This window comes from Ahaetulla prasina, chromosome 8 (genome assembly GCF_028640845.1).
Source record: "Ahaetulla prasina isolate Xishuangbanna chromosome 8, ASM2864084v1, whole genome shotgun sequence".
Lineage (NCBI taxonomy): Eukaryota > Metazoa > Chordata > Lepidosauria > Squamata > Colubridae > Ahaetulla > Ahaetulla prasina.
The window spans coordinates 64,480,516-64,502,698 of NC_080546.1; the positions used below are offsets into that span (position 1 = coordinate 64,480,516).

At 41.1% G+C, this 22,183-nt stretch overlaps 1 protein-coding gene across 5 annotated transcripts in view; it reads left to right on the forward strand.

Annotated features, from left to right (window-relative positions):
• Nucleotides 1-837: 837 nt before the first annotated feature.
• The window catches only part of BOD1L1 (biorientation of chromosomes in cell division 1 like 1), a 125,011-nt gene continuing 103,665 nt past the window's right edge, over nt 838-22,183 (forward strand). For 2 of the 5 annotated variants that reach the window (XM_058192288.1, XM_058192289.1), the window contains exons 1-8: nt 886-1,227; nt 3,452-3,576; nt 7,675-7,865; nt 10,843-11,457; nt 12,753-12,890; nt 14,831-15,000; nt 18,016-18,130; nt 18,267-18,411. In XM_058192288.1, coding sequence (XP_058048271.1) covers nt 985-1,227; nt 3,452-3,576; nt 7,675-7,865; nt 10,843-11,457; nt 12,753-12,890; nt 14,831-15,000; nt 18,016-18,130; nt 18,267-18,411 — 1,742 coding nt within the window. In that variant the 5' untranslated portion in view covers nt 886-984. Of the gene's footprint in view, nt 1,228-3,451; nt 3,577-7,674; nt 7,866-10,842; nt 11,458-12,752; nt 12,891-14,830; nt 15,001-18,015; nt 18,131-18,266; nt 18,412-22,183 lie in introns of all 5 variants that reach the window. The other 3 variants (XM_058192292.1, XM_058192290.1, XM_058192291.1) reach the window with 3 other exon arrangements.

The following is a 22,183-nucleotide window of genomic DNA, read 5'->3' on the forward strand; positions in this document are numbered from 1 at the left end:
ACATAAAAGAGGCATGGATGATTTTCCTACCTTTCTGTAGTTGACTAGGTTGTGCCAGTTTGATGAAAGGTGGATGTCTCAGCTCTCTTCTCCCTGAGATCCTCTGCTTTTTGCATCCTGGTGCCTCCACCTTTCTGTCTTAATGTAGTTGCTTAATGATTTCTGCTGCCATTGCCTGTCAGTCACATGGATGTGTTTACCTGATGTTTTCCCACATAACTTTGGCATGTGAGACAGGTAAGAATTTCACAGGCTATGCCATCATTGAAGAATAAACCAAAAAGTAGAGAAAAATAAAGTGGATAAAAATTAAATAAATGCTGTAGTGTAAGGCATGTGACAAGGCAGTCAGCACCCCTTCTCCTTAAGGATATCATTCTCACAAATGATTTATTTATCCTGTCGTTATTACTTTATAAGGAACTCAAGGCTGAGAACTTAGGTAATATTCCTTCTTCCGCTTAGTTTCCCCACAACCACAATCTAAGAAGTGGTTTGGGCTGGGAGAGAGTGACTGATTACTCGGCCATTTTTTCAAACCTAAAATGGGATTAGAACTCAGAGTCTCTTGGTTTCTAGGCTCACTACTTTGTTTAAAAAGCCATTGAAATGCACTTCCATCCTAGCCTCTTTCGTGGAGTTGTGGGGAGAAAAAGAAAGAAGACCCTGGCCCGTTTATTGAAGGACAAGGAGAACCAACAAGAAGTCTCAATCGATCACATAACTCCATTTACGTCTCTGCCCTGGGCATCCCACCCATTCAGTGATGTGGAAGCCAAGCGTAAAATACTAAACTCCTCGCTCGGCGAAAAATTCACCACAAGAGGCGTAGTTTAAAGGAAGGTTGCATTTTCCGCCGCGTCGTCAGACTTTCTTCCGACCTTCTGCTTCCGGGGTCGCGGGTTGTGCGGGAGAAGGTGGAGCCTCATCGCGGTCGCGGCTTGGGAATCGGCCGATGTGGGTGACGCCGCTGCTGCCGCCATTATGTCCGGCAGTGGTGGCACCCTCGCCGCTGCTGCCGCGGTCCCCACCGCCGCCACTTCTCCCGAACAGCCACCTCCCCCACCTCCGCCTCCTCCCCCGCCTCCCCCACCGCCGCCGCCGCCGCCGGGAAGCTCCGCGGGCGCCGCCGAGCCAGAGCTGGTGTCGCTCATTCTGAATCGCCTCAAGAGTCAAGGCCTTTTCGACCAGTTCCGCCGAGATTGCCTGGCCGACGTGGACACCAAGGTGGGAAGGTGCGGGTCTGGCCGTCTCGGGGCCCCGACGCCCCCGACGCCGAGTCCCTATATTGTCCTCCCCGTTTGGTCTTTTATCCGCAAAACGACCGTCCACGGGGTCTGAGTCCTTTCTGGAGCTTGCGATTTTCTTAGGAACGCTTTTCCCCGCCACTGGGCCTGAGAGCCACTACTTTAATTAATCGAGTCCCGCACGCATCGATTTAGCGGCAATCTCCTTTCGCACTCCCCATAAGATAGCCCTGCTATACACCCTATATGAGCAGCTCTGATCTTAGCGGTGTTCCTACCGGCCTCACATGCCTAATTTTGGACTTGTTTAACTGGCTGCTCAGTGGGCAGCTGGCTTCCGCTGCCTAATTCACCCAGAATCATTTTGCAAGTCTGGATAGATACTGATTGCAGATGCATTTTCTTAAAATAAAAACAGAGAGAGAGGAAAAACCGTATTTAACCTGACAGGGAAAACTCGGACTAGATGAATCCCAATCAACAGCAATCAGATGCATCCGAAAATACATACGTGGGGTTCAAAGGGAGAATCTTTTCCTGATATGGCATCTTTAAACAGGAAAGTTATATCTCCCTGACTTTTATTTTATTTTATTTTATTTTATTTTATTTATTTGTCATAACAGTATATATAAGCATAAGCATGAAATAACTACACGATATATAAGCATATATATAAGCATAAGTATGTAATAACTATACGAAATTGGATACAATCAAAGGGAACATTAGGACAGGAACAGTAGACTTAGCAATAGAAGTGTCATTAATTGTGTTTTAAATAAGCATTTCTGTTTCACTATCACTGACAGATCTAGATTCAACTCTCTTTTCAAGAACTGGGCTGTTTTATATTTGGATACTTGGACTTGGATGCAGGGTAGATAATTTCTGGGCTTTATTAACAGAAAATATTACAGAAGAGACTAAGTTTTCTCATACTCTTTCCTAGATATATTTGAACAACTTGTCTACTGCCCTGATTCTAGTTTCAATATAATGCTGCCCTATTTTACAGACTAAATTTTAGAATTAGTGAAACATACAAGTATTTTTTACACATTCAGAGTATATATAATTTTAATAGTGTTTCCAATGTATCATGAGCACTATTTTGAATAATAATATATTGTCAGTGTAATACCCATGTGCTATTCTGATTCTATCACCCATTTGGTCCTGGTCTTGGAAGTTCAAGGTTAGTTACCGAGATTGAAAAATAGTAAATTTCAACAAAACTAATATTGCATGGGGGATGAATTAATTTAACTGTTGTTGAACTGTAAAAATACAGACATCTCAACCTTGGAAAAAATAGGATAATTGATATCACTCTTAATTTAAGAGTAAAATTAAGTTTTTCTTAATTTAAATATTTTTACATCAAATTATAAACTATCTTGTGAATCACTTCATACAATGATTGGATAAAAATACATATGATTTAAGATAATTACTAATAAGATAATTGAAATAATTAAGATAATTGGAATTTACTGTTGGAATTACTGTCCGGAAAGTGCTTTTCAAAAGGCAATTGGACTTTCTTGGTTTTTTTTTCCCCTGAGTTCCTGAGTCAAAACTAAAAAGTTTGTTGCATGAGAAACAAAACATTTTCAAGGGGAACCCATCCCCCCCCCCCGAAAGTCCTGTTGCCTTTTGAAAAGCATCCTTGGGACAATCATGACTGAGATGGATGATTGAGAATCTCCTTAGACATGTTGGAATTATTAAAATCATGAAATGATTTTCCTATCACAAAGGAGTAAAGAAAGCAACAAATTGGAACCTCCTTTAACAGTTTCTCAGTAGAATTGCTCTTTCTCAATATAATGGATCTATGATGGCCTTGTCTTTGTAAAAATAAGACTTTGGAGAAAAGATCTAGCTTTCTTTTCAAGTAAATAGCATTGGGCTTCTGATCACATTTTGCCTCCAAGGAGCATTCAGATATCACAATATTTGGTAATTGAAATATTTGCCTCTATTTTTCAGAACTTTCGGCAATGAAGTTTTTTAGAAGTATGTTTTCTTAATCTGCAATATTTTTTTTCCTAGTTAAATAAGCCTGGAATTATTATAGTGCTCTCTCTACTGTTTCTGTATTGTTTTAAGCTAAGATTCTTAAACATTTGTCTCCACTGATGAGAATGTGAAGGAATGTTATTCAAGGAGGCTTCACAAGGTATCTGTTTCTTTTTTAGCCTGCATATCAGAATTTAAGGCAGCGGGTGGACAATTTTGTTTCCAACCATCTAGCAACGCATACATGGAGTCCTCATTTGAACAAGAACCAATTAAGAAATAATATCAGGCAGCAGGTTCTTAAGTAAGTTTTACAAGTTGTCCTTCTCTATGATCAACTGATTTGCCCACCACTTGCACAAATGGAGCTTCGCGTGCCGTGCTCACTGCTTGCACAGCCCAGTTCTCAACAGACTGCAGCCCAGTACTGGGCCATGAACCAAAGGTTGCAGACCCCTGTAATGTAGTACTGCTGATGAATGAAAACAGAACTTATTTATAGATTTATAGATGTTAATGATCATTCATTTGTATCAACCTACTGATATATCATTAAATTGATTTTCTGAAGTAACGGGTTATTATAGTATGATTTTTATGATCTTAATTAATTTCCTTTTTTTTACTTGAATAGTTGGTCAATGATCTCCAATCCACTGCCCAAAGCCCCTCTGTAAGGGAAATGAGCAGTTTAGAAATAGGAAATATAAATAAATTAAATTTAAAAATCTCATTTTCTGGTATAAGGACTCTTCCTTGAGCAGGGGATTAGAAGATTTCCAAGCTCCCTTCCAGCCCTGTGATTCTATGATTCAGTGATGCTGAAACAATACTTTAAGGATACATAAATGAGAATGAAAATTTAAAAAAAGCAACAATAATACCTTAGCTATTATTGAGTCTTAAATTTTTATTATTTCTGAATACAATTTGCATAAATATTTATTTGTTGGAATTATTCAACCATCAATAATCTGTGACAGAAATAGATAGCCTTGTCAACTGCTACAAAAAGAAAATCATTTTTATTTGTGGTGCCCCAGTCATAGTGATTTAAGGAAGTGCAGATTATAATAAACATTTTTTAGAAAAATTTAATGTGAAAGAAAATATCCAATATATTTTCCACCGCAGGGAGACGGAGCCGATGCGTTGGTTCCGTCACAGGCGCCTGATGGACCCGGAGAGGTTCCTGACGGAGCTTGGGCCGTTTCCTGAGGATCTTACCCACGGCACGACTGAAGAACTAGTTGCGGCTTGGGAACGGGCCGCGGCTGGGGCTTTGGACCGTGTCGTGCCTTTGCGGCCTCTGACCCGGTGTAGATCTCAATTGGCTCCCTGGTTCTCCGGGGAGCTGAGAGAGATGAAACGCCGGAGAAGACGCCTAGAGAGTGTTTGGAGGTCCAGCCGTTCCGAGGCTGATCGGACACTAGTGAGGTCCTTTACTAGGACCTACCTAGTGGCAATGAGGGAGGTGAAACGTTCCTACGTTTCCACCCTCATTGCATCGGCAGATAACCGCCCGGCCGCCCTGTTTCAAGTGACCCGTTCCCTCCTTCAACAAGAGGGACGGGATGACCCCCTGCAGGGACGAGCCGAGGAGTTTAACGGTTATCTATACGATAAAATCGTTCAGCTTCGTGATGGCTTGGATCATGATTGCAATGATTCAGCCGAGGCGGCAGAGACTCGTCTTGTTGAGGTTATTTGGGATGAGTTTGAGTCTGTGGCTCTCGAGGACGTGGACAGGTTGCTGGGGAGGTTGAATGCAACTACGTGTTTACTGGACCCGTGCCCTTCCTGGTTAGTACTGGCTGCTCAGGAAGTGACACGAGGCTGGCTCCAGGGGATTATAAATGCTTCTTTGGTTGAAGGGGTTTTCCCCACCGCCTTGAAGGAGGCGGTGGTGAGACCTCTCCTGAAGAAGCCTTCCCTGGACCCAGCTATTTTGGGTAATTATCGTCCAGTCTCCAACCTTCGCTTTTTAGCGAAGGTTGTAGAGAGTGTGGTTGCATGGCAGCTTCCCCGGCACCTGGAGGGCACCTGAAGCTGTCTATCTAGACCCGTTCCAGTCCGGCTTCCGACCCGGTTACAGCACGGAGACGGCTTTGGTCGCGTTGGTGGATGACCTCTGGAGGGCCAGGGACAGGGGTTGTTCCTCTGCCTTGGTCCTATTAGACCTCTCAGCGGCTTTTGATACCATCGACCATGGTATCTTGCTGTGGCAGTTGGGGGGTTTGGGAGTGGGGGGCACCGTTTTTCGGTGGTTCTCCTATCTCTCCGACCGGTCGCAGACGGTGTTGACAGGGGGGCAGAGGTCGTCCTCGAGGTGCCTCACTTGTGGGGTACCGCAGGGGTCGATTATCTCGCCTACCCTGTTCAACATCTACATGAAGCCGCTGGGTGAGGTCATCAGTGGTTTCGGGGTGAGTTATCATCTGTACGCTGATGATACTCAGCTGTACTTTTCCACCCCGGACCACCCCAACGAAGCGGTCGAAGTGCTGTCCCGGTGCCTGGAAGCCGTACGGGTCTGGATGGGGAGAAACAGACTCAAGCTCAATCCCTCCAAGACGGAGTGGCTGTGGATGCCGGCACCCCGGTACAGTCAGCTGCATCCGCAGCTGACTGTTGAAGCGAGTTAGTGGCCCCAGAGGGGGTGGTGCGCACCTTGGGCGTCCTGCTGGATGGACGGCTGTCCTTTGATGAACATCTGGCGGCCGTCACCAGGAGGGCCTTTTACCAAGTTCGCTTGGTTCGCCAGTTGCATCCCTTCCTTGACCGGGATGCCTTATGCACGGTCACTCACGCTCTGGTTACGTCTCGGCTGGATTATTGCAATGCTCTCTATATGGGGCTGCCCTTGAGGTGCACCGGAGGCTGCAGTTAGTCAGAATGCAGCTGCGCTGAGTGGTAACGGGAGCCGCTCGTGGCTCCCATGTAACACCACTGCTCCGTAGTCTGCACTGGCTTCCTGTAGGCTTCCGGGTGCGCTTCAAGATTCTGGTTACCACCTTTAAAGCGCTCCATGGCTTAGGACCCGGGTACTTACGAGACCGCCTGCTGCTACCTTATGCCTCCCACCGACCCGTACGCTCTCACAGAGAGGGCCTTCTCAGGGTGCCGTCCGCCAAACAATGTCGGCTGGCGGCCCCCAGGAGTAGGGCCTTCTCTGTGGGGGCACCAACACTCTGGAACGAACTCCCCCCTGGCTTACGTCAAGTGCCTGATCTTCGGACCTTTCGTCGTGAGCTTAAAACATATTTATTCATTCAAGCAGGACTGGCATAAATAGTTGTTTTTAAATTGGGGTTTTAATAATATTTTAAATTTTTAAATGTTTTAATTATCGGCCGCATAGTAATAGTTCATTTTAAATTCTTTTAATTGTATATATTCTGTGTTTTATTTTGGCTGTACACCGCCCTGAGTCCTTCGGGAGAAGGGCGGTATAGAAATTTAATAAAATAAAATAAATAAATAAAATAAATATATTATACTTCACAAAGAGAAAGGAAACATGCAAAAATGCAGTGAACAAATAAGTTCTCTTCATGAAAGCAAATCTGTATTAATTTTTTGTTGCATTTTGAACTACATTATATTTTAAAGGAGAAATTTAGTGAATCTGTAAGAATTATTGATTTTATAAAACCAGGATTGAAATTGTCTTAATTTAAATTGATCTATGTTGGGGTGTCAGACTCAAGGCCCACGGGCCCCCGAACTCCGTTTTCGCTGGCAGAGGGCTAGCAAAACAGACTAAAACAAAGCCAAAGGAGAAATGTTTCCCCTTTTGCCTTTGAGCATGCAAGAAAGGACAGGAAAGGAGAAAGGGAAAGAGGAAAGAGGAAAGACAAAGAAAAGGAAAGATGGGAAGAGAGCAAGGAAGGAAAAATAAGGAAAGAGGAAAGGAAAGAATGAAGAGGGAAAGGGAAGGAAGGAAGGAGATTATAATGAGAGTGAGGGAGGGTCTGAATGAAGTCCTGCCTTAGCACTTGGCCACCACAGGTGCCCCCAACACAAGTGACGTTGAGTGTGCCATGCCCTCCCCCCCCCGACCTCCGCAAGGTCAAACACAACCCTGATGTGGTCCTCAAATCGAATTTGACATCCCTGATCTATGTGGATGAATTAAATCCCTTGTCCAATATTTTGCACTGTTTTTCTTAGGATATCTGGGAGTTCTATTGAATTCTTCATTATATTCTCTTGATATATATGCAAATAATGATTCTAATCTGCCATATAATCTTGTGACGATTACTAAGAATATCCATAGAAGAGACTTAATATAAATTAGCATTAATACGTTCCCCTTCTTGCATAAATTCTTATATTGATTGTGTTAAAATAATTGTGTTAGCTTTGATAGATAAGTTATATTGTCATTTTATTTCAGATCTGGAATGTTAGAATCTGGTATTGACAGAATCATTTCTCAGGTCGTGGATCCAAAGATCAACCACATATTCAGGCCACAGGTAGAAAAGGCTGTCCATGAATTTTTAGCCACAATGAACCACCAAGAAGAGACCAACCCCAGCTTTGCTCTGCCTGAAGAGAAATTAGAACCTTTTCTTTTGCTGCAAGGTATTTCTTCTCTCTTCCCTTGGCAAAATGAATATGCTTTTAATCTTTGGGTTTTAAAGAGGTGAGTGTAAGAAATCAAGAGTTGAAGTAATGCCTCCTAATCACAGGCATACATTCAAATGATGTCATTGAAACCAATTTCCAAATTAATGTGCTAAAGGGAAAATAATTTCTTTATCAACAGAGACTTTGATATTACGGTACCTCTTTGGAGGCATCCCAACCTAATTACATCTGTCCAGTCTGGATATACTAATAGTTTATTTTCTAGAGATAGCCTTCCTACTGAAAACTGTGGTTTATGGAAGGCTACTCCCAGCTTCTGCCATTGTCTCAATTGTCAGAGTCAAACTGCAAGCTTCTCTTTTAGGGATGTGTATTGTTCCAGTATTGCTCGAATCCTCCCCTTTTTAGAGATTGCTGTATTACAAGCATTTCTCTTTTTGAATTAAATTCCGGTGCATCCATCCTAAAAAATTCCTCAGTAACCTATTCTTGAATTCATGGGGATTAGGATATGGAAGATTCAAATAAAGCTGTATATCATTCATATATTGCTGTTGATATTGCAGTTGAAGCTGATGAGGACCATATTTAGCTATCAAAGTTACTGAGGTTCCAGATCAGTCAGCAAGATTTGGCCATATGGGGGGGCAGGGGTTAGAGTGGAAGCTGGAGTATAGGCAAAAAATTCAATTGTCTTTGTAATATTTATTGTCTTTTTCTTCCACCATCATCACTGTTGCATCATTCAACTGATACAGTAATCACTCATTTCTGAATGACCTTTCTTTTCTTCAGCCTATTCATACTCATTCCCAAAAGATATTAAGGTTTGCACCTGATGTTGTTCCCCTTTAACCAACCTTCTCTCCAAGGTAGCCGGCATTGTCTCTGATGTAGTGTTGGAGACTTCAAAAACAATGTTCCTTAGCAACTTCTACTTGTCAAGGCTAACTTTAGACTTCAGGGTCTCTATGACATTCATAAGGCCTTAATATGTTGTAGGACTAACACATTAAAGAAGACATTCCTGTTTTGAAAGTAATCATTAATAGTCTTTGCTCTCTAATAAAATTTGGAGGTGAGATCTCAACTGCTTCTAAGATATTGTTAGGAGGATCTGCCTCCAGAGTCATTAATTCTTGAATGCTGTAGGAATTTTCCAAGTCATAGGACTTATGATTCTGTTGAAAATCTAGTCTAGTTATGGGGATGAGATGAGCACTGATGAATTCCTTGGATCTCAAGAGAAATAGCTTAAAAGTTAGATGGTTAGAGTGCAAGTGACAGAAATCTTGGTACAAAGTTGATCAAATGTAGGTTAGAGCACATTATCTCATGATAATGAGGGGTTTAGGACCCTTGGCACAGTGGGCTTTCCTCCACCTGTGGCCCTCTGGCAGCAATTGTTCACCGCCAATGGCCCCTTGGCACTAGGAGAATGCCTCCCTGAGGCTTGGTTTTACTTGGTTTTACTTGGGTGTTTTGCTGCACCAGACAAGTACCTGCCAGCCAATTGGGGGTGAACGACAACAATGGTGCTGGAAAGGTAGTGCGTGATTGGTGGTGGGGCAAGAGAAGGGGTTGTGGGGGCAAGGGAGGCGCTATGGGGCAGCACACAATTGACAGCAGGCAGGGTAATTGTGGGGGCTATGAGGTGCAGTACGTGATTGACGATGGGTGGGGCAATCATGGGGATATGGGGCCGTGGGCATTGGCAGGCGGAATGATTGTGGGGCTGTGGGGGAACAAGCAAGGGGCAGGTGAGCCATTGCAAATTAAGACAACTCCGCCCAACTCCACCTGTCATGCAAGCTGTAAAAGCAGCTTGCAAGCCATATTGGCCTGCACACCCAAATCCCATGCAGGCTGGGATGTCTTTGCATGACATCCCAGCCAGAGCCAGAGGGACCGAGAACATGTAAAGCCATGTAGCTTGGACGTTTGGCTCAGTCAATCAGCAATTTAAGCTAAAAGCAGAAAGGCCAGGTTTGGTTTTTTTCTTTCTTGAGCTCGAGGAAGCTGTTGGTTGCAAGGAATTTGATCATTTTGATTAGCCCAGAGCAACTGCAGGAATTGGAAAACAGTGCCAGCTTCCAGGTTTCATGAAACCATAAAGAAGAGAGAAGGTGAAGCCCAACAGCTCCAAGTTTGTCGCAAATGCAGAATTCCAGATTAAAGCTGGGCAACTAGCTTGAAGGCCCCTCGTTTGCCCCCCCGTGCCTGCCCTGCCCAGTGCCAATCTCACGCTGCCTCTCCACTGCCCCCGTGATCATCCTACTTGCCACCAATTTCACATTGCCTCTCTACAGCCCTTGTGATCACCCTACCCACTCCCAATCATGCACTGCCCCCATAGCTCCTGCAATCGCCTGGCCACTGCCAATTGCATGCCACAGCCCCCACAATTGCCAGGCCCACTGCCAATCGTGTGCTGGCCCCCATAGCCCCCGTGGCCCCACCCACCACCAATCACACGATGCCCCCACAGTCCTCATGATTGCCTCACCCGCTGCCAATTGCATGCTCGCTCTCCAGCACCACCTCTGCCACCACTGCCCAATTGGCTGTCAGCTACTTGTCCAGAGCAGCTAAACGCCCAGGTAAAATCGTGCCTCGGAGAATGGCTGGGATGCTGGAGGTGGAGGGCCAGGGAGCCATTGGTGGTGGACAATCGCTGGCAGATGGCAAAGGAGGAGGAAAGCTGGTGCTGCCAAGAGTCGGCACCTAAATGTCCCATTCCAATAATGAGAGTAATAAAAAGCTTTCTTGACAGTTTATTGCTACCACTGCATCATAGCAGAGTTATGCCACATGGCTTACTGTCACAAATGGAATGTTAGTATCTAAGGATGTGCCAAAGTTGGACTCACATTGAGCATTCTGAACCAAGAGATTCTTTTTTGGTTTGGCTTCTTCAGTACATATGCAATATCATACTAATAGTTGTACTTAACCTTACTCTTATTTGAAGGTGTTCCTGCTGTCACTCCAAATGTGAATGTGGCTAATGATGCTCTGTCTATTTTGGAGACTATAACATCTCTCAACCAAGAAGCCAGTGCCACCAGGGCTTCTACAGAAGCAATCAACACCAAGACAAATGAGAGATTCTCAAAGAAACTCCTATCTCAGCACAGTTTGGATGGCACCATAGAGAGAGACCGTAATGCAGAAGATGCTGCTGATGAAGAAAAAACTCCTTGTAACTCTACCGAAGAAAGTTTTGAACCAGTAGTAAACTGTGAAGATATAAGTAATTCATTTTCTTCAAACGAAGACGGGAAAACTATATCAAAAGAAGCTAGTAGCCTGCTTAATCCAAGCAAGGAAAATTTTCAGGAAAGCGATGAACAAAAAAGTAAACTGGTGGATAAATGTGATAGAAGACTGGAAAACTTGGAAAAAGGAGAAAAGAAGAAAGAAAAGAAAGAAAAATCTGACAAAAAAGTAGATTTCTCGAAGAGAAATGGTGTTGATGTAAAAGCAAAAGAAGAAAAGACAATAAAAGATAAAGAGACAGAAGTGATAAAACATTTAACCCTGGAAAAGAACACTAGTAAAAACAAAAATGAAAGCACAAAAGAAGGTATAATATCACAGGTGTTTATTTATTATGAACAGGTTGAAACAAATGGAAGGGGTTTTTAATTTATTTGGAAAGTTTTGATATAGGTGAAAAGATATTGGCATTACATTTTACTGGTTGACTTCAGATTTTTTTTTACCTGCAGCATGGTAATTTTTTTAAGATTTTAGCTTACTGGACTTAGAGAATACTTCAGAATATAACTTGTTTTATAGACATAGCAGGTAACATGTTGGCAAGATAATACTAAATATTGTGAAGAATGTTTTTATCTATCTCAAACTATACCTATTCATTGCTTGTAGTGAGTATCTTTGCACTCTTTTCTTAGTTTTTAATTGCCCTTGTTTCAAATTTTTAAACTAGAAAGTTTTCTTTTTACTCTTCTCTACTACTCTGCACACTACTTATGAAAGGAGATATTACTGCATTTAAGTTTTCAGCCAATTTTTCATCAGATCTTTTTTACAATGTCTCATTTTCATGTTGCATTTTGAGATTCCTTATCCTTTGCTTTCTCATTCAGGATCCTTTATTTCTCATTTTATGGTGTTTTGCATTTTAATTTCATTATATGCCAGGAATCTTTTTATATGGATGGCTTTTTATACTTGCATATTTTGACAGTTTCATCATTTAACAATCTTTCCAAAATACATTAATTTCTCACAGAAGATATACTTAAACTCATGTTTTATTCAGCTTTAATTACTGTTATCCTTTATCTCATCTAAAGCAATTGACATCTCTTCCATCTTCTTTTTTGCCAAATTTCTTGTCCTCTTTTCATAGGTATTACATTAAAACCTTCTTGTATTATTTTGATTTCTTATTTTATGTGTTTTATTAAGCTAGTTCTCTTGCTACAGCCATTTTCAGCATGGTGCCCTCCTGGTTGATGGCATGTCAGACATTGCAATTCCAAGCTGATTTAACTAATGGCTATGCTGCGAATTGTTGGAAATTGGAATCCCAGTGTGCCTGGAGGGTACCAGACTGGAGAATGGAAGCCTGAGGATTGGCATTTCACTGAGGAGGAAGACTCATGACTATTCTTAGGACAACATTTTTTCATATCTGTCTTATCTTATGATGATGCTCAGTTTCTGCACTGAGACCTTTTTACATACATGCACACCTTTTGCAGAGAGAGGCTTCTAAAGGTCATTTTCTTCAACAGCACTTTGGAAGGTGGGTAGTGCCAGGCGTGCATGGAGCTGTTTCTACTTTCTTGTGGGATGTTTTGAATTCTGGATCAGATTTTAAGTCATCTCTGTCTGTTTTTTCTCAACTAGTGTTGGAAGATTCTGATGTGGACATACTGAGTGATATTACTGTTAGCTCTGTGCATACCAGTGACCTTTCTTCGTTTGAAGAAGATAGTGAAGACATGCTTTCTGATAGCACAGAAGAAGGAGAAATTGTTTCTGATGGTAAAGTAATCTTGACCTTTGGCTAATGAGAAGAATAAAAGTATGATTTTTTTTTTCCTTAAATACAACTCCCTTGTTTACTTGTGGTACTATTAGTTGGAATGATTGAATATTATGTACATTCAGTGCAGTGTATCACAAAACCCCAAATAAATACAGTTCTTCATTGCATGAGGCTGTTCCTGAAATGGATTAAAATTAGCTTGAATATGATTTCAAATGCTTGCATGGCACAGAATCCAAGCAAAGATTGGTGAGAAAACTCTTCTTGGCAAGACAAGGTATAAACATCCCTCTTGCCTTAACAAATAGCCTTGATTTGTCTTTTCTCATATATTTAGATACCACATAAATGAAAATAATGTTATTTCTAAATATATTTGTTATTTAATATGATGTGTTCTGCATTAACCATAAACCATAAGTGGACTCTCATTTAGCAAAACTCATTTTATGTTCAATAGAATGAGAGTTAGTTTGGTCTAATGGGCTAGAAATCAGGAGGCTGTGAGTTCTAGTCATGCCATAGGTAGGAAAGCCAGTTGAGTTGACTTTGAGCCAGTCATTTTCTCTCAGCTCACGATGTCAGTTCCTACGGCAACCAATGAATCAACGTTCAGTTCATCTTAAAGCAGAGTCTGCACTTGCAGGAAAAAACACTAGGAAGAAGAAACATATTTAATAGATATCAGGCAAACTATAGCATAGTGTCCTTTGTTCATAAGAACAGAGTCAGTTTGTTAATGTATATGGAAAAGTCATTTGAAAGATTTTGGTATTTTGTTGTTAAGGTTGAATGTATGCTTTTGTTTCATCTTGATTGATTTGTATTTTATTTTCTATGGTAAAACAGTAAATATTAAGAAGATTTTAGTATTTTAAGTTCAGAAAACTGGATTTAAATACTTAGCTGATTTGGTTGCTTTGATCTTCCACCATCTGTGCTAAAAGGATAATTCTGTGCTTTTACTGGCTGGAATATCAGGAATCAATTCATAGTTTTCCTAAGATAATTGTAGCTTAGGCTATCGGATAATAGACAATATGCAATATAGCAATAGCAATAGCATTTAGACTAATATACTGCTTCACAGTGCCCTCTCTAAGCAGTTTACAGAGTCAACATATTGCCCCAAACAATCTGGGTCCTCATTTTACCAACCTCGGAAGGATGGAAGGCTGAGTCAACCTTCAACCTGGTGAGATTTGAACTGCCAAATTGCAGGCAGCCAGCAGGCAGCAGAAGTAGCCTGCAGTACTGCATTCTAACCACTGTGGCTCATATAGCAATATTACAATTCCAGAATCTTGTGGTAAAAATGAAAGCTAAATTTACTATGATCTGTAGTTCTGGATTTACCATAATAGTGGGATAATAAAATAATGCAAGGTGTTGTTGTTGTTTTTTTTAAAAATTGAATTTATATCCCGCCCTTCTCCGAAGACTCAGGGCGGCTTACACAGTGTTAAGCAATAGTCTTCATCCATTTGTATATTATATACAAAGTCAACTTTTATTGCCCCCAACAATCTGGGTCCTCATTTTACCTACCTTATAAAGGATGGAAGGCTGAGTCAACCTTGGGCCTGGTGGGACTTAAACTTGCAGTAATTGCAAGCAGCTGTGTTAATAACAGACAGACTTAGTCTGCTAAGCCACCAGAGGCCCTTTTAACATATTATGTTGTTATTTTGAACAGCTGGAGGATAGCTGAGTCTAGGATCCTGAAATGCCAAAATATTTTTTGCTTTCAGATAGAGTGATGATTTTTCATTTCCAACTACAGTCCCTTACATACAACATCAGTTTTGAGAAAGGGTTTGGTTGAGAAGGGGCTTTCACTTACCTTGGGGGTAGTATCTGGTTCTTTGGATCTTAGCCTATATCTAAATTATAAAATGAGCATTTCCTCATTCTTTTGTTCTCAACTTTTATCTAGACGAGGAAGATGAATGTAGTCAGATTAAAGGAAAATCAGAGGCAGAAGGGACAAATGATAAAAAAACAAAATCTGGACGACATGCTTACATCCACAAGCCTTATCTTTATTCCAAGTATTACAGTGATTCAGATGATGAAAGAACAGTGGAGCAACATCGCCAGTCGGTTGTAAGCTGAATTGCTCTTTTATCTTTATCTTTATTTTAGAATGACACTCTGAAAAATTTCTTCCAGCATCACATGGTCATTTATAACGCAGCTTGTTCTGTGCTCCAGGCTGAGGGTTCTGGGTCACAGAAGTGCTTGTTCCATTTTCTTATGAATATCAACTTGTCAAAAGATTGGCAAGGAAAGTTTTGTACACATGCAGTCCCAAATATGCTTTTTCAAGAGGCAACTGGATTTTCTTGTTTTTCTTTGAAGGTGTTTCACTTCTCATCCAAGAAGCTTCTTGAGCTCTGTCTGGATGGTGGGGAATGGAAGGATTTATACTCATTGCAGACAACTGATTATTTATATTCTTTTAGAGTCATTGGGGCCACCTGGAGGTTTATCTGTGTCGTCAGATTCACTTGTGGTGCAAATGGGTGTGGAGCCTTCTTGGAACTGTTGAAAGGACTGTGTTCTAGACTGGAGATAGATGATGTTGTAACTTTCCCCTCTGTTGAGAGAGGGCTGTTCAGTTTTGACATAGATGGTCTCTTTGACCCTTCTTTCAAACCAGCGGTCCTCTCTGTCCAAAATGTAGACTTCGCTGTCTTCAGAAGAGTGGCACAACATAGAACAAAACCATCAGAACAAGATTCATCTGCATTTAAAAGACAAAGGCCACACAGTCCTTTCAACAGTTCCAAGAAGACTCCGCACCCATTTTCACTACCCAGGTGACCCTGTAGACACTCCAGGTGGCTCAACAAGACTAAAAAGAATGCAAATGATCAGCTGTCTGCAAATCCTTCCATTCCCCACCATCCAGTCAGAGCTGAAGAAACTTCTTGGATGAGAAGTGAAATGTCTTTAAAGAAAAACCAGAAAGTCCAGTTGCCTCTTGAAAAAGCACCTTTGGGACAATTATGACCTGGATGACTGAGAATCTCCATAAATGTACACATGCATTGTTACATCTGCTGCACGCAATCCAGGTAGCCAAAATTTTCTTTATTAACTTTGAAACTCTTGGATACATATCATGGTTGCAAAATTTAAGGCAAGAAAAAAAAAGCCTGGTTTCAGAATCCCTTTCTCCTAATTTTTTATGTGTTGCTGCTACTCTAACATTATTGTTATCTCTTAAATTGAAAGAAAGATTTAAGGATGTCTCCATGAGTTTAAGTGCCTTGTTGCTATCTCTGCCATCTTTCACCAGAATAACTACTGGTTGTATCTGCCTCATTTTTTCCTAACTAATTTCATCCATAGTGTGGTATAGATGGATATCTATCTGTATATTGTATTGTATCTTCTGTATATTGATTTCTCTCATGCAAATGCATGATTCTTCCATCTTGTGTTTGTGTTTGTTTTAAGATTGTTTTAATCTGGGGTATCTGTGTAGTTTTATGTTTTTCTCTTTTTTATGGATGTTTTGCTATTATACTGATGAGTCCATTGACAATCACTTGCTATAACAAATCTGAATAAATAATTTATTAGGAGTATAGGTATTAAATTTTGCTGCAACTTTGAGGGATTTTGCATCCACATATAATACAATGTAGTAGTTGGGATGTAGTCCAGCTATGGACAGTCATCACAACATCCAACTAATTGAGAAGATTTGGATGATGCACCAAGTACAATTGATCCTCTGTGTAGATGTCCTTTCTAAATTCAGTGTCGGCTGAGGATCCAAGAGTAATCTAAGACTGCAAACCTGTTCTTTTAGGATGAGAACAAACTTACCAAAAATTGACAGCACCTAATCACCAAATTGAGGATTTCATTCTCCCAGTAGCACCGTTGTCTTAGCTGGATTCAGTTTGTCATCTATTCTAGCCCGTTGTGGAATTTAAACAGTTTCAGAAGTGAACTACTCTCAATCTCCAAATGAATCTCTTTAAGCACTTTTTTTGTGAACGTTGAAGACCAATGGGAAATAGATGGAATTCAGGGATCAGTAGCCTCACTTTGGAAGAATATTCCTTCAGCAGCATCTTCTAGACTTAATCTAACAGGAAAGGATCTGATCCATTGTGAAACAAGACTCCTAAAGTCCAGCCTGGCAGGCAATCTATTAAGAATACTATTATTCTTAATAGTATGGTAAAGGGTAGGAAAGAGTTGCTAGGAAATACAAGCCAATTGGCAAGGTTTCCCTTCCCCTATCTAGTTTCTGGCACAAATCACTCATCAAATTATTAGAGCAGTTTTATTATTGTCTCCCAGCCAAATAGAACTACATCTAGATAGAATCATACGGCTGGAAGGGACCTTGGAGATCTTCTAGTCTAACCCCCTGCCCGAGGCAGGAGTCTTTATTCCATCCTGGACAAATGAATGTCCAGTATTTCCTTGAAAATTACCAGCGATGGGGCACCACAGTTACAGGAGACTTTTTTTTTACTGTTGACTTTTTTTAAATAACAAAAGTGGCTCAGAACAGGTAAAATTCTGTTCTTATGGCGTGCACAAAAAATGTACTATTGATTGATTTGTTGTCTGGTTTTGGATGGCACATGAAAGCATGCTAAGTTAAGTCCACAACTGTGGACTTTATTTTTTTAACCAACATCTGTGTCCCATTGTTCATTCAACTCAACCATAATATGGTTCAACATGTTCTGTGCACAGGAAATAGGAAAGATGCTCCAGGGAATGCAGTCTTAAATAACAGGCTGCTGTAGACATATATCACATAAGTTGACTCCAAGATACTTAGCAGTATTAAAGATAGTATATCCTACTAGATCTTGCAGATCTTCAAACATAGCAGAAGAACAATTCCCAGCTTCCCTTAGCACTGTCTGTACTGAATGAGGCTGCCAGAAATTATAGTTGGGCAACATCTTGAGAGCTACAGGAGGGAAATTCGTGGTCTGTGTTGTTTTCTGACAAACCAGAATCCAGTTAATAGTGATGCTTCACATGGGCTCATAAACTTAGGTAATAAAGGGAAATTTGAATAAGGGAACTGAAATGGCTTACTCTGGATCACACGCTTTCCCACTCTATTTGTATCTTCAGGCTAGAGAAAAAGAAGAGAGATTTCTGAGGAGACAGCTTAACAGAGAAAAACTTGAAGAAAAGAGGAAACAGAAGGCTGCAGAAAGAACAAAATCTCTGAAAATTGGCCACCAAGGTACTAAGTTTTACTTTATGCCAATCTTTCTCTCTACTACTGGATGCATTTTTGGCAAACCAGTAGAAGCCTCCTTTATTCTGAAACCATGGAAATATGAGATACAGCAGCTTGACATGTTCTGGTATTATTTTAGGTAAAAGCATTCAAAATTTGGAAGACCTTTCAGGAAGAAGCTTTGAACTAAAAACTGGTGGTGCCAGCATTAAGGATGTGCTTAAAGAACAAAGATTTTTGGAAAAGAAAGTAGCACTAAGCAGAAAAAGAAAAAGAGAGTCAAGGTATACCTTCATTTTCTTTTACGTTAAAGTGGAGTTACCTTCATGTTGGCATATTACAGATTTGACTTTTGGTTTTCAGATATTAATCACTGAAGACATGCTTTGCTTGTGTGATTTAAAAAGATCAGTAAATTAGTTTTTTTTTTTGGGGTTTTGTTTTTTTTTACATTTATATCCCGCCCTTTTCCGAAGACTCAGGGCGGCTTACAGTGTATAAGGCAATAGTCTCATTCTATTTGTATATTTACAAAGTCAACTTATTTCCCCCCCAACAATCTGGGTCCTCATTTTACCTACCTTATAAAGGATGGAAGGCTGAGTCAACCTTGGGCCGGGCTTGAACCTGCAGTAATTGCAGGCTATTGTGTTCTAATAACAGGCTCCTTACAGCCTGAGTTATTCCGGCCCTTTACCTAGTTATAGGTAGTGCTTGACTTACAACAGTTTGTTTAGTAACCAAAAAAAAAAGTAACCATTTAAAGTTACAAAGGCACTGAAAAAACGATGCATAACTGTTTTTCACATGACCATTGCAGCATCTCCATAGTCATTTGATTAAAATTCAACTGACTCATGGCAACTGACTCATATTTATGACGGTTGCAGTGTCCCGGGGTCACATGATCACCAGCTGCAAACTTCTGACAAGCAAAGTCAATAGGGGAAGCCAGATTCACACTACAACCATGTTTGTCAAGGTTCCAGAAAAACCTCTTCTGCATAAAGAAAACTCAGAATGTTACTAAGTTAACTGCAGTGATTCACTTCACAACTGTGGCAAGAAATGTCACAAAATGGGACAAAATTCACTTAACAACTGTCTTGCTTAGCAACAGAAATTTAGGCTCAGTTATGGTTCTAAGTCAAGGACTACCTGTACTTTATTATAAGTCACTGATATAACATGCATATACAAAAACTAAATGTAATCAAATAAGAATGTCAGGCTTACCCCAGCTAGGCCCTAGGAAAGAAAGACCATCAACTCCATTTGGTTGAACTGATAGGTTCTATTACTAAAAAGTAGTGGTTGCAGCAAAAGCAGTCTAGAACTAATGTTCCTGTGTAAGAGGTTAAAAATTTTCCCCTTTTCCCTGGCCGCCTTGACCGGTTCATCTTCAACCAATAGTGTGCCAAGTAGGTGTTCTGGGAATTGCTCAGATGTTTGGTACCTCATGGTACAATTTGCATTCCTTTCTGAGGCTCTGTGGCCTTGAAGACTGGAACAAGATGGTTCTCACAACTCTGGTTTCTGTCAAACCTGTCTCCCCCCCTTTTAATTATCTCTACCCTGCACATGCCAATTGCCTATTTCCTCTTCCCCTCTCTAATGATTGATGGCAGGATGCCAGCAAGGAATCAAGCTGAAGATTCATTCTGCCCCTCTTAGACACATTAGTCCTGCAAAGAAAACACAAGCGGGGGAGGGGGAGAGATACAAGTACATTATTTGATGTTCAGTGAGGCTTGTCCAGGTATTGTCTATGGAATTTCTTAAGTAATTTGGAAGCTCTAGGGTGTTGCACCCATTCTGTTTCGAAAGGTGGAAAGTCTTTTCATGCCATTGTTAGGTTTTCACCTAGTGTGTGTGTGAATTCAAAATGTCTTTGCTGTCCTTCATGAGGGGTAATGGGTAAACATTTCCACGCAAATATCATTAAGGCTACAGTAGTCCATGCATAGACATAAGGTACCATCTTTCTTTTCTCTGAAAAGGATTGGGGTGGCCATCCAGGGTCTGGCTGGTTATATGAACCGATGCTTTAAATTCTTATCTATGAATGATTGGAGCTCTTTGAACTCCTTGGGGATCATTGAATATAGCTTGGGCTTAGGAAGCTTAGCCCCCAGTAGGATTTCTACGGCACAGTCGATAGGGTGATGAGGGGGTAGCACATCCAAGCTCTTCACTAAACACGTGTTTAGCCCTTTGAAAATGGACATTCAGGTAAGCCAATATCCGTTCTCCTTCTCCCCACCCCAGTTGGTCATATTGTCCAATTATGAGGCGGTCTTTTGTTACGAGAACGGTCCATCTCTTTCTCATTTTTATTTTTATTAAATAACATACAAGAAAAGAAAATAAGAAATTAAGGGAGGGAAGAGGGAAAAGGGGGTGTGAAATACAAGGAAGAGAAAAAGAAAGAAAAGTAGACATTGACTTCCAACTCTTCCTAACACAGTACGAGATAAACACACTCCAGCATCAACTTTTTGCTTTTACACATTAATATATAACTAGCCATTTCTATAACACCAAATCTTTCTAATCCACAAAACCAAGATCAAAGTTTTATTTTTTTTTCACAAGCACAAATTCTAGAATGATAGCCAAATAAAAACATATTTTCCTGTTTAAATAAAGTAATCTATTTAACCATTCCTGCTTTATCTTCCTTGCTATAGAAATAATGTGTATTTCTATTTGTGTCAACTCGCCTCAGATCAGTACTTAAGAAAATAAAGACCCAACTCCATCATTTTGAAGAAATTGGTAATTTTTACTAAGCAAGTCTGATAACGATTCAAGCAAAGCCAGAACTGGAAGTAAATCAAAACCACAGAATAATATCCTCTCCTGAACCCTCCCCCTATTAGAGGTCATACAGTAATTATCCAATGTTGTCTTCCTCATGTTCATCAAGATAAACAAGAACCCCTTTAAACAAATGTTCATGGAGAACTTCATTTATTAGCTGCATGAAAACTGCTGGGGCCCCTTGTAACCCAAATGGTAGGACTCGGAATTGAAAGCAACCAAGGGGACAATTGAACGCCGTTTTCCATTCATCCCCTTCTTTTATGCGCACTCTATAATAAGCTTCCCGTAAGTCCAGTTTGGTAAAGAACTTTCCTTTGGCCAAGTGGGCGAGCATGTCTTTCATAAGAGGCATGGGGTATACATTTTCCACGCACACACAGTTCAGGTTTCTATAATCAACTATCAAGCGAAAGGTGCCATCTTTCTTTTCCCAGAACATGACTGGGGCTGAAACCCGAGGCCGTTGCTTTTTTGCCACTAGGGGTCGTCTTTGGTGGCAGTTTTGCACGATAATCAGCTGCTCAGTGGCCTTCCTTTCCACATCTGAAACAGCCCGTGGGTTTCTTCTTCCCACCCTCTGCTGCAAAGAATCTTTGGCCGGTTCCCTCTGGAACTGAGTTGGGGTTTGCCAACAAACCCGATCACTTCGCAGGCGGTCCTTGGCCAGGTCAATCTCCATTTCTGCTGCCAGGGTGTACCAGCCATGCAGGGTAGTCGGGGATGCTCGGGCTCTACACAACTTATATAAATCCCCGTTTAGGCCGCCTTTGTATAAGTCCAAAAGAGCCACTTCCTACCACCCTCTCATGAGAGGTACCAGATCGCTGAACTCGGTTGTAATCAGCTACTGGTCTCCTCCCTTGTCTGATGGACCTCATGCGAATCTTGGCTTTCTGCTCTGCCAAGGGGTCCTCAAACCTCATTCTCAGGCTGCCATAAAGTGGTGGTAGTTCCTCAAGAGAGGGGAATTCTCTTGGTACAAGGACACGTACCAGGAAGCCGCCCTTCCAGTCAAGACTTGGGTCACGCTTCTCACTTTAGAGGCTTCTGACAAATAATCTTCACCCCATTCTTGCATGTGGCTGTCCACCATAGCCTGGAATAAACCTAATTCCTTAGGGTCTCCATCAAATTTCCCGGGAATTGGGGGAATTTTAGGTTTTTTCCTTCTGCGAGGTAATATTTGTGCAGCAGGAGTCCCCTGGCCTCTATCAAAATCTGCAGCCCCTG